The sequence below is a fragment of the Oratosquilla oratoria genome, chromosome 5, assembly GCF_046742065.1.
Source record: "Oratosquilla oratoria isolate Oo_2021 chromosome 5, ASM4674206v1, whole genome shotgun sequence".
NCBI lineage: Eukaryota > Metazoa > Arthropoda > Malacostraca > Stomatopoda > Squillidae > Oratosquilla > Oratosquilla oratoria.
Window position 1 is genome coordinate 80,115,593 of NC_134781.1, and position 12,091 is coordinate 80,127,683.

General features: G+C 40.5%; 1 protein-coding gene across 2 annotated transcripts in view; it reads left to right on the forward strand.

Annotated features, from left to right (window-relative positions):
- Window positions 1-12,091, forward strand: part of rho-5 (rhomboid-5) — a 109,363-nt gene that overhangs the window by 142 nt on the left and 97,130 nt on the right. For both annotated transcript variants that reach the window (XM_076185525.1, XM_076185527.1), the window contains exons 1-2: window positions 1-360; window positions 11,048-11,314. The exon at window positions 1-360 is cut by the window's left edge. In XM_076185525.1, the coding sequence (XP_076041640.1) occupies window positions 299-360; window positions 11,048-11,314 (329 nt within the window). In that variant the 5' untranslated portion in view covers window positions 1-298. The remainder of the gene's footprint in view (window positions 361-11,047; window positions 11,315-12,091) is intronic.

Below are 12,091 nucleotides of genomic sequence, written 5' to 3' on the forward strand. Positions count from 1 at the left end.
GCGCAGGGAGACAAAGCGAAATTATTTCGTTGTGTATCCCACCATATAATTTTGAAGAATTAATCTTCTCGTTATTATTCTAATTATGAAAATATAATAAAATTTCTCTTTGCTATTATGTACAATATTACCAAATGGAGATGGAAACTTGAGTAGTGTGTGAGTATTCACTTGGCAGTGCTCTCCTCTCCCCAGCGTATTAGAGTTGTGATTTGCTATGGAAGTGTGGAGCGAACGAGCTGCGTGTGAAGTTTTTTGTGTTAAATAGCCTTAGGCTATAGTTTTACACATCGGAAAGATGGACAATAGTGAACATGAAATCGAGGAGGAGGACATAGAGATAGCGGATGTACATGAAACGTGAGTATTTTTGTAAAAACTGAACTAAAACCAGTAAGGGGGAGGATCGCGGAGGTCTTGTGTGACCGCCAAATTCAACTGTAAACATCCGAAGGAACAAATAATAAATGGGAAACTGTGATTTATTTAGCAGATCTTGCCAACATAGATTAATGTCAAATAATTAATTGATAATATTAGATAGTATGTCAATGTAGGGAGTTGCCATGTATGGATTAAAAACTTCTAGAATGGACTAGACCTTCGGTGATTAGGACAGGTGAAGACATGTATCATTGTATACGCGTGTCGGGAAATGACCATCACCAACCCTGTGATCACAGTTGCAAGCCTAGAATACCTAAATAAGATCAATAGGCGTAAACTAGATCAACTTCGGGTAAGCAGTCTTGCTTAGCGAGTTATTCACTCGCTCTGTGATCTAGTAATAATAATAAGAAACATTAAGTAGGACAGCTATAAATATTCGCAAGAAAATTGCATATTACGTTCATGTATTATAATTTACAAAATTATTTAATTTTCTAGTGCTATAACGCGTAGTTGTGCACAACTAAAATAATAGCATATTTCGTAAATTGTATGGGAAATCTAGTGACATTTGATTTTTCGTATTCTAGATAAATCAATAAATCAGACGTAAAGAAAAGTGTGCTAGAGAAATGGAATACTACATAATTGAATAAAATTGTCATGCCCCTCTCTCCCAGTGACCTTGAAATGACCTCCCTTGACCTTGGAAGGGAGGTTTCCAGTGGAATCGTAGGTTTGTCTGCCTGGAAGGGGGATGGGGGGGTTAGAATTCAGATCGCGTGTTGTACTGAACGTACTTCCTGTCGTAAAGTTTCTCATTCCGTTTACTCTCTCTCTCTCTCTCTCTCTCTCTCTCTCTCTCTTTCTCTCTCTCTCTCTCTCTCTCTCTCTCTCTCTCTCTTTCTCTCTCTCTCTCTCTCTTTCTATGGCTTAAGAGATCAGTAGAACGTTTCTCATTCCGTTCACACTCCCCCCCCCTCTCTCTCTCTCTCTCTCTCTTTCTCTTTCTCTCTCTCTCTTTATGGCTTAAGATATCAGTAGAACAAAAATAAAATGTCCAAAGAATGTGAAGAAATGTAGTTTTCCATACAAATGTATAAATAACTGAAATAGAACATAGGGCCTACACTAGACAGTTCCATGTCCCTTACCACCTTTCAAACGCAAGAATAAAAATGTGTGTAGGATGACATAAGCATATGAAATTGAAATGCTGGGGTTGGATGTTCAAAGTGCACAATGACAACCTATATACAAAATTCAAACACTTGGATCAATGTCAAGAGTGGGACATGGCCTCGACAATGGGAGGGGCAGGGGGCAATGCCCTGAGGTGGCACGTTGTTGGTGAAAAGAAGGTTGAACAAATTCCACCTAATGTGCTTTTAATGTATGATTTCTTTATCATGAGTTGTGTGTATGAATGATGTGTGTATAAACGTTTTGTGGATGAATGTTACATGTGAATCGTGCTAGTGAGCATCAGATGTGGAAGGTGGTGGTGTGTGTGTGGTGGGGAGCGGCACTTACCCATGTCGGGGCACTGGAGTAGGATGAAAATGACAGACGAATTTCAAACGCTGTAGGCAAATTGCCAAAGTCAGGAAACAGACATATCAAACGCAAGAATCAAAATATATGTAGGATGGCATGAATATATGAAATTCAAACGCTGGAATAGGATGCAAAATAAATTCAAAGTGAACTATGACGACTAGTAGACAAAATTCAAACGCTGGGATCACTGACAAGAATAGGATGAAAATGACAGACGAATTTCAAACGCTTTAGTCAAAGTGCCACGAGTACACTAGCTTTGTACTTCCTTTTCCTTTTCTTCTTCTTCCTCTTCTTTTTCTTCTTCATGATATAGCCCAAGCCGGGATAGTACACGAATATGATAACTGGACAAAAAGTTGAAAAAGCCTATGTTGGAAACACGTGTGAATTTGTAGGTACGTATGATTAATCGGAAAATAAAGGACAGGATTTCACAAACGTTGTTCATTTCTTGTGTACTACAAAGAGAAAAATTAGACACACAAACACACACACCTGGTTCGAATCCTGCCCAAGGCTGAAATTATTTCAGTATCGCTGCGCTTCGAGTCGTTACTCCAACTCGTGGGAGTGGAGTTGGGTGTGTGTGTGCGTGTAAGGTCATAGAATTACCCATAGATCGGTCATACGAGCTCTGAGCTCTCTTCCGGAAGGGAAATAACTGCCGATCACGAGTTCAACACGTAACCCAAAGACCAAGGTGAATCACTCACACACACACACACACACACACACACACACACACACACACACACACACACACACACACACACACACACACACATTGAGGTATACGTCATGTAGTATGAATTGTAGTGAAGCTGATTTCTGAATTTAAAACAGGAAATAGCTGTCGATCACAAGTCCAACACGTGATCCAATACCATGGTGGTGAATCACAGACATTATCAAGGAAACTTTGAGTTTATTCCCTAAACTCTCCAAGACCGGTTCAACTTTAGCCATGTCAAGTCAATTTCTTGTCTATTTTACCTGTTTGTATATTAATTTACACATGCATTTATATATGACGTAAGTGGAGTAGGAAACACAGGAGTCTTAGTCTGAGTTTATTCCTGACTAGTTTCGCAGCTATGCTTTTCCAAAGGAATGGTGGAGTAGGAAACACGTGAGTCTTAGTCAGGAATAAACTCAGACTAAGACTCCTGTGTTTCCGACTCCACTTACGTCAACCTGTCAGAATGTCTTAATATATATATGTATATATATATATATATATATATATATATATAAAAGTGTGTGTGTGTGTATATTCATGTTTGTATGTATTTGTGATGCAGTAATGGGCCTCACTACAAGATCGGGAACTGGACAAGAAGACTATTTACTCTATTAGCAACCACAAACCTTATTTCCTAGGGACGTGCGTGTACCTTCTCAAGACCCCGAGTTTTTATATTCCTGTTCAGGGGCCCCAAAACAGCCTTCGCCCCCCTCCCCTCACCCTCATCCCCCCACCTGTGGTGATCTAGTTGCTCGAGTATCTTTGGCATTGTGAGTGTTGGCAGAGTTCTCCCCCCCTTCCTTCCCCCCCTCTCTCTCTCTCTCTACCTCTCCCTCTCTCTCTCTCTCTCTCTCTCTCTCTCTCTCTCTCTCTCTCTCTCTCTCTCTCTCTCTCTCTCTCTCTCTCTCTCTCTCTCTCTCTCTCTCTCTCTCTCTCTCTCTCTCTCTCTCTCTCTCTCTCTCTCTCTCTCTCTCTCTCTCTCTCTCTCTCTCTCTCTTCTTCCCTCCCTCTCTCCTTCCCTCACTCGCTCCCTCTCTCTCTCACCCTCTCTCACCTGGCAGGTGTCCCGAAGAATTACCAACTCCTCCCCTCCCCCTTCCTCCTCTTCCTCAACCGCTTCCTCCTCGTCCTCTCTATATTTTCTCGGCTACTCCCTGCATTCCTTCCCTCTTCCTTTGTCGTCTCTCCCTCTACCTCCTCCTCTTTCCTCCTCTTCCTGTTTCCTCCTCTTTTCTCTTCTTTCCTCCTTTCTACTCCTCTTTACCCTTCCTCCTCCTCCTCCTCTTTCCCCATCCTCCTCCTCCTCCCCCTCCTCTTCCTCCTCCTCCTCGTTCCTCCGCCTCCTTCTTCTCGCTCCTCCCCCCCCCCCTTTTCTGCCTTGGTTGCTTCAATCTGTCGACCCCATTCATAAGCTGTCCCGTCCACGCCACGGCAGTCATCCCTGCCTCCCCTCCCCTCCCCTCCCCTCCCGCCTCGCAGCTCCTCTCCCGTTTGTTGCATAACAGCCCGAGTTTCAACCCCGTTTGTGCACCGCGGATCCGTATCGTTCATCCCCACCCACTTGCGGTTATTTGCAGAGATTTGCCTCATCATCAACACTCCTACTTATCATCCTCATCTTCCTCTTCCTCCTCCTCGTTTTCATCCTTATCTTCACCCTTTCCCTCTCTCTTTTTCCCTCCTCCCTCATCTCCTCCCCACTGACCTCATCTCCTCCAATCCTCCCTCATCTCTTCCCCTCCTCCCTCATCTTTTCCCCTCATCTCTCATCTCCTCCCGTCTTCCTTCTCATCCACCTCCATTTCCCCCTTCTCTTCCTCTCCCTCCAACCTTCCCTTTGCTCCTCCCCCTTTCGTTCCTCTTCCCCTCTCCTCTCTCTCCTCCCCCCTCCCCCCTAGCCACTCTTGGCACATTCATGAAGATGATTCTACTGCCAATCCCCCCTCCCCCTCCCCCCCCGTACATCTTCACCACTCCCCACTTCCCCCCCACACGTCTTTCGCATCCCTCGTTCCGTTTTGTATTTCTCTATATCCGCTAGCGTACACCCAACGTACCCCGGGAGACCAACGGGTACACTACACACTGTGACAGTTTTTGTAGAAAATCTGTCCAGAAACGACGACGCAGCAAGAAAACAAGCACATCTCATTGTATGATATTGATTACTTATAAAATTACGGATGTGAAACTTCGAAATTTACGAAGTCGATGGAGGCAAACCTACGGAATGCTTGGAGAATAGAGAGATCAGTACCGGGAATAACGACGAAAGAGAGGAAGAGAGCAGATTGTGTTAGAGAGCAGCCTGGAGTGAAAGATGTGGAGACGGTAAAAGAGTGGAAATTATATTGGGCAGGGAAGTTAGCGCGAAAGAATGATGGACGATGGAGCAAGTGTGTTACTGACTGGACGCCGCGAGATGGGAAGCGTGTAAGAAGGAGACCAGACAAAAGGTGGAGAGACGAAATAGTGAAGTTTTCGGGAGTGATGTTGGTACAGTTTTGTCAACACCAAAAGTAACGAAGTGGTCACACTGAATGAGAATCGGACAAGGAATGATGGTTTCAAAACTGTCAGGAATTAGATTTAGACAATTTCGACAACCGTGTAGTAAATGAATGGAATAAACAGTTCGAATTTTTAAGATACATTTAGATTAACACCTAAGCAGTATGCTGTAATACCTGCCATTTATTCAGTATGTTTATTTTTTATAATTTATTTATGAATTACTGTTATTTATGTTTATTATTTATCATTATCTATTTTTCCGCATCTGACCTAGTTATGGAGCAAAAGGTCTCCTGTCGGTGTGCTTTTCCTTTGTAATCTTTTGTGAAGGAGTGGTCTGGGAGAGGCCTTTGTACAAAAAAGGACTCGAATTTTTTATATATGTGTGCGTGCGCGCGCATGGATATGTGTATGTTAAAGCATACATATGATCAAACTATCCTAGTGTAAATCAGTAAATATTCCAAAATAATGTCAGCTGCTAGATCATCTTGTTAGATATGCCATTATCATTGGATTATGCATGGATGTGTGTATGTTAAAGCATACATATGATCAAACTACCCTAAAGTAAATAATAAATATTCCAAATTAATGTCAGCTACTAGATCAACTTGTTAGATATGCTATTATCATTGCATTATGCAACTTTTGCCACTCAGGAAGTCAATTACCATTGCTCCCCTCGCCTGCTCCGGAGACCCTGTTTCCAGGATCAGCAGTTAATGTAATTTCAGTCCTGCCATCTCGTGGCTTAGATGAACGTTTTCGTCGTAACTATCGAACGTTTACGGAACGTTTTGGGTGGGTGAAGGTGGGGTCCTAGGAGTCTTGAGATGGAGCGCATGACATCCATACTTCTTCCATTATCTGGTGATCCATAGGATGTGGCCGGCAAAACCAGCAGCGTTGCCACGTCTAAACCATCTCCAAAGAAAACGGGGGAGACGCCGTTTTCTTCATATTTGCGTGTATGACCGGTATGATTAAAGAGACTGACAAAGGATGAATGAAGGATGAATGAGTGACCAGCGCACCTGTGACTCAGCGACTCTCCCAACCCCGCGGAAATTCCTAGGTCGGGAGCCGGGGCAACGTCGCCTGACCTGAGATGCCACATTGTTTAACAAGTCTCTTCTTTTCTTTACATGTATAACAATTACATCACCTACCATTTAATGAAAAAATCACTATGCATTTAGAATATTCCATGTTAACATACTCGGGGTAGTAGACAGCTTTCGGTATATGCTGAGTGTTTTGATTCAGTACGTGATAACACGGCAGACAACACCTTGTGGGTTGTGAGATAATGGAAATACCATAGCCACCTCACAGAGCGAGTATTGTAAGAGGCCTTATCAGAAGATATAGTGAGAATTTTGTTGTTAATGGCTTATAAATTCGAATGGAATAAACTTCCTGCACAGGTAGTACAGTGTAGTTCGGTTCGAAGCTTTAAGAATCATTTAGATAAACACCTAAGCAAGATGCTGTAATGATTATAATTTATTTTATATATTTATTTTTTGTTTTGTTATAATTTGTCTGTCTGATTTTCATTTAATATTAGTTATATGTCAATTTATTATTATTTACTATTTAACTGTCTGTTTATTTAACTATACCCATGCATTTATTTATGTATTTTATTTGTTATTTACATTATTATAGTTTTTATTTATTATTTTATTATTATGATTTTTTTTCGCATCCGACTTAATGGGCCAAAAGGTCTCATGTCGGCATGCTCCGCCTTTGTAATCCTTTGTAAAAAAGCATTATGGCGCCATTTTTTTCATTTTTTTTTCATTGTCTGGTTCTGTGACGTCATTGTGCCCCGTCTTGGCACCTGTGGCGTCACTACTGGTTTCCCCACTCACTCGGCGTTCACACGCCAATTCCACCGCTTTGTCAATTACCTGTTGATTGGAGCTTTTAGCCACTCAGCTCCCTTATTGCATCGACTCGTTACCGTCGGGTTTGGGGTGTGGGGGGGGGACTGATTTGGGGAACAACGCAAGTGGGGTTCAGTGGTATGCAATTCTTAAACCGCAAAGTATGGGTTCTTGGGTCGCTTGCCCCCCCCCCTCAACCCCTGGAGAGTTCTCTTCATCATATGTCTGAGTGTCATTCTTCCTGCCCCCCCCCCTTAAGACAAATTTGACCGACTCAAAATGCGAAATGTTTATCGTTAACCTGAACTGACATTCAAAAGAAATTTATGACGTGTGAAGTTTTGACAAGTGGATTTTTGGATCGGCGCTGTCGGAAGTATTCTTTTCTTGTGATGTGACGACGTACAGTCAAGGGTTCGAGTCCCGGTGGTAGTTATTTTATCCAACTTAAGATGTATTGATTATTATTAATTGTTAATTATTATGGATTGAGCTAAGCAGAATGTGCAGTTTGCAAAAATACATATGTATTTCAATAGCTTGAGTCTGAAAATATCTGGTCCCAGTTCTTCTTTGGGTGATAAAAAAAGAGTAGAAGTTAATACAATTGGTGGAAAAGCGTCGAGGAATTACGATGGAACGCTTGGGAAAAGTAAACAAAACGCGTTAGATCCTTAGAATGTTCTCGAAAATCAGTTAACCAGCTTCTTCAGAACGGGATCTTGCCACTAGCTAGGGAGACTCTTGGGGCGAGGACAAAAGCTTATTGTTGCTTTGTTGTTCGCTGATCTCACTGCATTCAGTCAGTGAAAGGTCGGTAGATGCTGACAGAGCAAGATGCCCTGTGGTTGTAGTCGTGTTGGCGGTGCTAGTCACTTCCATGTGACGATGTAGGATATCAAATCATTTTCAGATTATTGCCTGACACAATATATATATATATATATATATATATATATATATATATATATATATATATATATATAATATATATATATATATATACACACACACACACACACGTGTGTGTGTATGTGTAAATATATATTCAAAAATAGTGATACGTGAAACTGTTGGACAAAATATTGGAAGATTTTTTATTATTGTTATTTATCAGTTTGTTTTTTTATAATAAAGGGTATTAGTATCCTTCATCGCCTTTACCCACGCTTCTACAAAGTAAGAAATCGGCATAATATATTATTTCTTTAGCCGCATTGTAAATGTTTGGAACAAACTACGTGTTCGTGTAAGTTAAAATGCAGTTGACACTTGAAAAGCCCTAGTTGAGTCAACTTCAATCTAACTTATTTTTCAGCAACGTGAGCTGATACACTTAAATTCAGTCGTTCGTTCTTTACCGTTTCCATTGTTTACAACCCGTTTCAATTCACAAGCAGCTTCGTTATTAATCTTGCTGTTTGCATCTCCTATGCATTCATTTGCACCAAGCGGTGTGGAAGGCACCCCAAACTAGAGCGTAATTCACGTCTCTGATGTAAAAGATAAAAAGAAAGCCTGAATTTTAAGGGAGATGCTCATGTAGGTAGTTGTTCCTTCTCTGGAAACGTGTTCACTTGTGTGTCCAGACTTCATGTAATGTTAGATATTTAGAGTCCAACATATTGTCGTGATTTTTTCTTGTCCTGGAAGTCAACGCATAAGGCAAATTTGTCGGTCGCAGATGTTCTAGCGTTTTTTTTATGCAAGCAAGTTGTATTTGTTAGCAACTCAGAGGTCGTGTAGACTGATATTACTATTGTCATAGAACGCCGAAGTCATAGATCAGATTCGAAATTAAATGAAACCTACTAATTATTCCAGTTATGTACCACATACGAAGCAAATAAATGACTGTAGCATAACAGGTAATGAACTACTGTTTGTACAGGCAGGATTTAATCCATCTCATTTGCATAACTGATGAAACTCTAATGTGAGCTGACCGCATCGAGGTCATAATGAACACTGTTTACAAGAGGGAAGTGATTGTAATCGACGGAGTTGAATGGGAGTGATTGAAGTAGCTAGGCATCAGTAAAAAATAAATAAATAAAGTGTCGTCCTGAAGAGAAGGGTTTTAATGGGATATATTATAACCTTACACATCACAGAAAGGGGTACTGTAGAGATAAATACAGGCAGCAGGGGTTAGAATGATAGGAATACAACCCAGTACAGAAAGGGTTGATATTTGTAGTCTTCACTTTTTAAGAGGTTATGAATTGCAATATCTAAGTAGATGTCTTCAACCTTTAGCTGAGAAGGGGTTTTCATTTAGTTGAATAGAATTACCTAGTGGCAGCTAGATTAAACGAGAGTTGTAAAAAGGAGTAAGAGGATTGAGATAGGCTTGAGGCAGGTTTCCCTTTTTGCAGCAAAGGGACTTTTCTTTTAACAAAATTGCCAAGCAGGAGAGACAGCAGCTAGATAAAAAAGACAAAATTCATCATATGTAGTGAAAAGGGTGATATTCAATTAATCATAGCTGTATCAATTTGTCTCGGAAACTGAAACATGGTGACTAGTATACAGCTGGTTATAGGTTTGCTTACATTCATTCATATCCACTTGGATTGTTTAATCTAATTCGTTCTGGAGATTGATGCTTTTATGTGGAAAAATGTATTTCATAATATCCTTTTATTATTGAGTCTTTCTTAAAACTAACACTCCTTTTTGGATCTGCTCTGAAGATTTTAATTCAAATATTTCATGCCTGAAGCGAATGTACAGTGCCTGGGCCATCCAGGACTCTTTAATTCAGTTTTGAAAGGATCAAACCCATTAATACTGCCTGCTGCTAATGCACTCCTCAGGGTCTTGGCCAGAGCTGATTAGAGTGATTAGATATCTGGAAATCTTTTCTCTGCATTACATTAGGCTACCATGTTTTGATATAAAGAGAAAATAATTATATTTATGATAACGTACGGAACTATTTTATTTGTAAGGAATTATACTTTGAGCAACCTTTGGCATCTTACAGGGCTTACCTTGGCATAATAGAATTATCCAGGGGGAGCCAAAATATAATAAGATAAATTAATAAAATAGAATTAAATAGATCTTAGAGTCAAATATGTATTTGAAGGGTTTAATTGAGGTGGGTTTAATCCTTTGGCATCGTGAGGGGTTTCCATTGCCTGAAGAAAATGACCTGACAGTTGTTGGATGTAAACACCATAAGGTTAAGGCTTATGCTACATGTCCTTATTCATATTTTGAGTAATTATTCAGAGAGATGTTTATGTAACAGTAACATTATTCACTGGAATACCAGGACATGATTGTTGGCTACCAGTGACTGTCACTTGCCATGGCTGTACAAACACATTGGACAGATATGGCACACTAAAACATATCCTGTTGTTAGTCTCATATATCTCAGACCCATTAAAACAGAATATTATACCATTTCTCCAGTTTCGGATGTGCACTGGGGAGTATTTCCACACAACATCCAAAAATGTGTTGGATATTATTTGCAATATAACCAATAACACTGTGTACTGGATATTTATACAGTATGGTATATACAGAGTGTATAGACATATGGTCTGGTGTAGCAGGCTTGCATTTTCCCTCTCCACAAATTCACAAACAAAACACACATACATACTTTAAAAACAAACAGATATTAAAGTACATAAATTGCACCTAGAGCATTTAGAGAGTTCACTGCAAATTGAATACCATTTGAGTTAACCCCGGGCAAAAAAAGATGAGATATCATGAAATTGGTTTCCGTTTACATGATGTAAATACAATAAGGTAGTAGGAATGGTAATCAATATGGAAAATATTATAGGGAGCAGGTAATTGATGTATAGTGTTATTACAAATGTGGCCTACATTGTTTTATGTGGTTGTTGTGTTTGTATGTTATTAAGTTCCTTACTCTGTCATTACTAACAATTGATTCTCTTCTTTCCAGGCGGATAGTGCCCCCAGGGGGGCGGGTGGAGGGTCAGCAGCCGCAGCCACAGCCGCCGCAGCAGCAGCAACAGCAGCAGCAGCAGCGGACTGTGAGTGCTCCAGCTACTACCCTCGGACCCTCCCTTGCAGCAGCTGCAGCAGTTCGCCAGCATACACACTCCCACCCCCACAACCATTCTACCACCACCACCACCACTACAGCCTCCACCACAACCAAACCCCATACTATGTCACGGAGCATGTCCCGGTCTGATCAGGTCAAAGAGTAAGTGTCTTGTCTTCTGTTTTTCCCTTTTTCTTGTTTCTATTGATATGGAAAATGCCAAAATTGAATATCAATGATGTTTTTTTTTTTTTGTATGAATGACATCAATTCAGAAATAATGGATTGGGACTGTCTTGGTTATTATATACACTAAATATCACTTGGCATATTACTTTTTTCCTTATATTCACTTAATTTCTTAATGTATATTGATGTCTTGCAAATTTAAACATTATTGCCTTGAGTTTCACTGACAAAACACAACTATTCAGTAGCAAGCAACATCCTTCAGACTCTTCCATATCATACTTGGAAGAAGTGGATTATTGTCTATGTTTTACTTGTGTGGGTCTGTTTCTGTATTACAAAATAATGGAGGTTAGACAGGAAGGGTGCAGTTGCAGATTGTCAGCTTTCTTTACATGAAAAAGGGGGCGAGAGGGATATTCAAAGATGAAAAGGAGATCTTGGGCTTGACCAGGAAACAGAGCCAGTCCTTCAGGCCTGCACCTGTAGATGGCTGGGAGGGTGTTGATAGATTATGAATATGAGTAGTGTAGAGATGGTTCTCTTCAGTGTCTACCACTAACAGGTTCAGTAAATCCTCAATATAACGGATCTCGATATACCGAATATCAGATATAACAGACAAAAAATCTGACTGGACAAACCCTTGCTATAATGGAGGAAAATCCATTACTGCAAGGGATCCTTTGTTATAACAGATCTTTGGATATAACGACAGACCCCTGTCCCTATATCATCCATTATATTGAG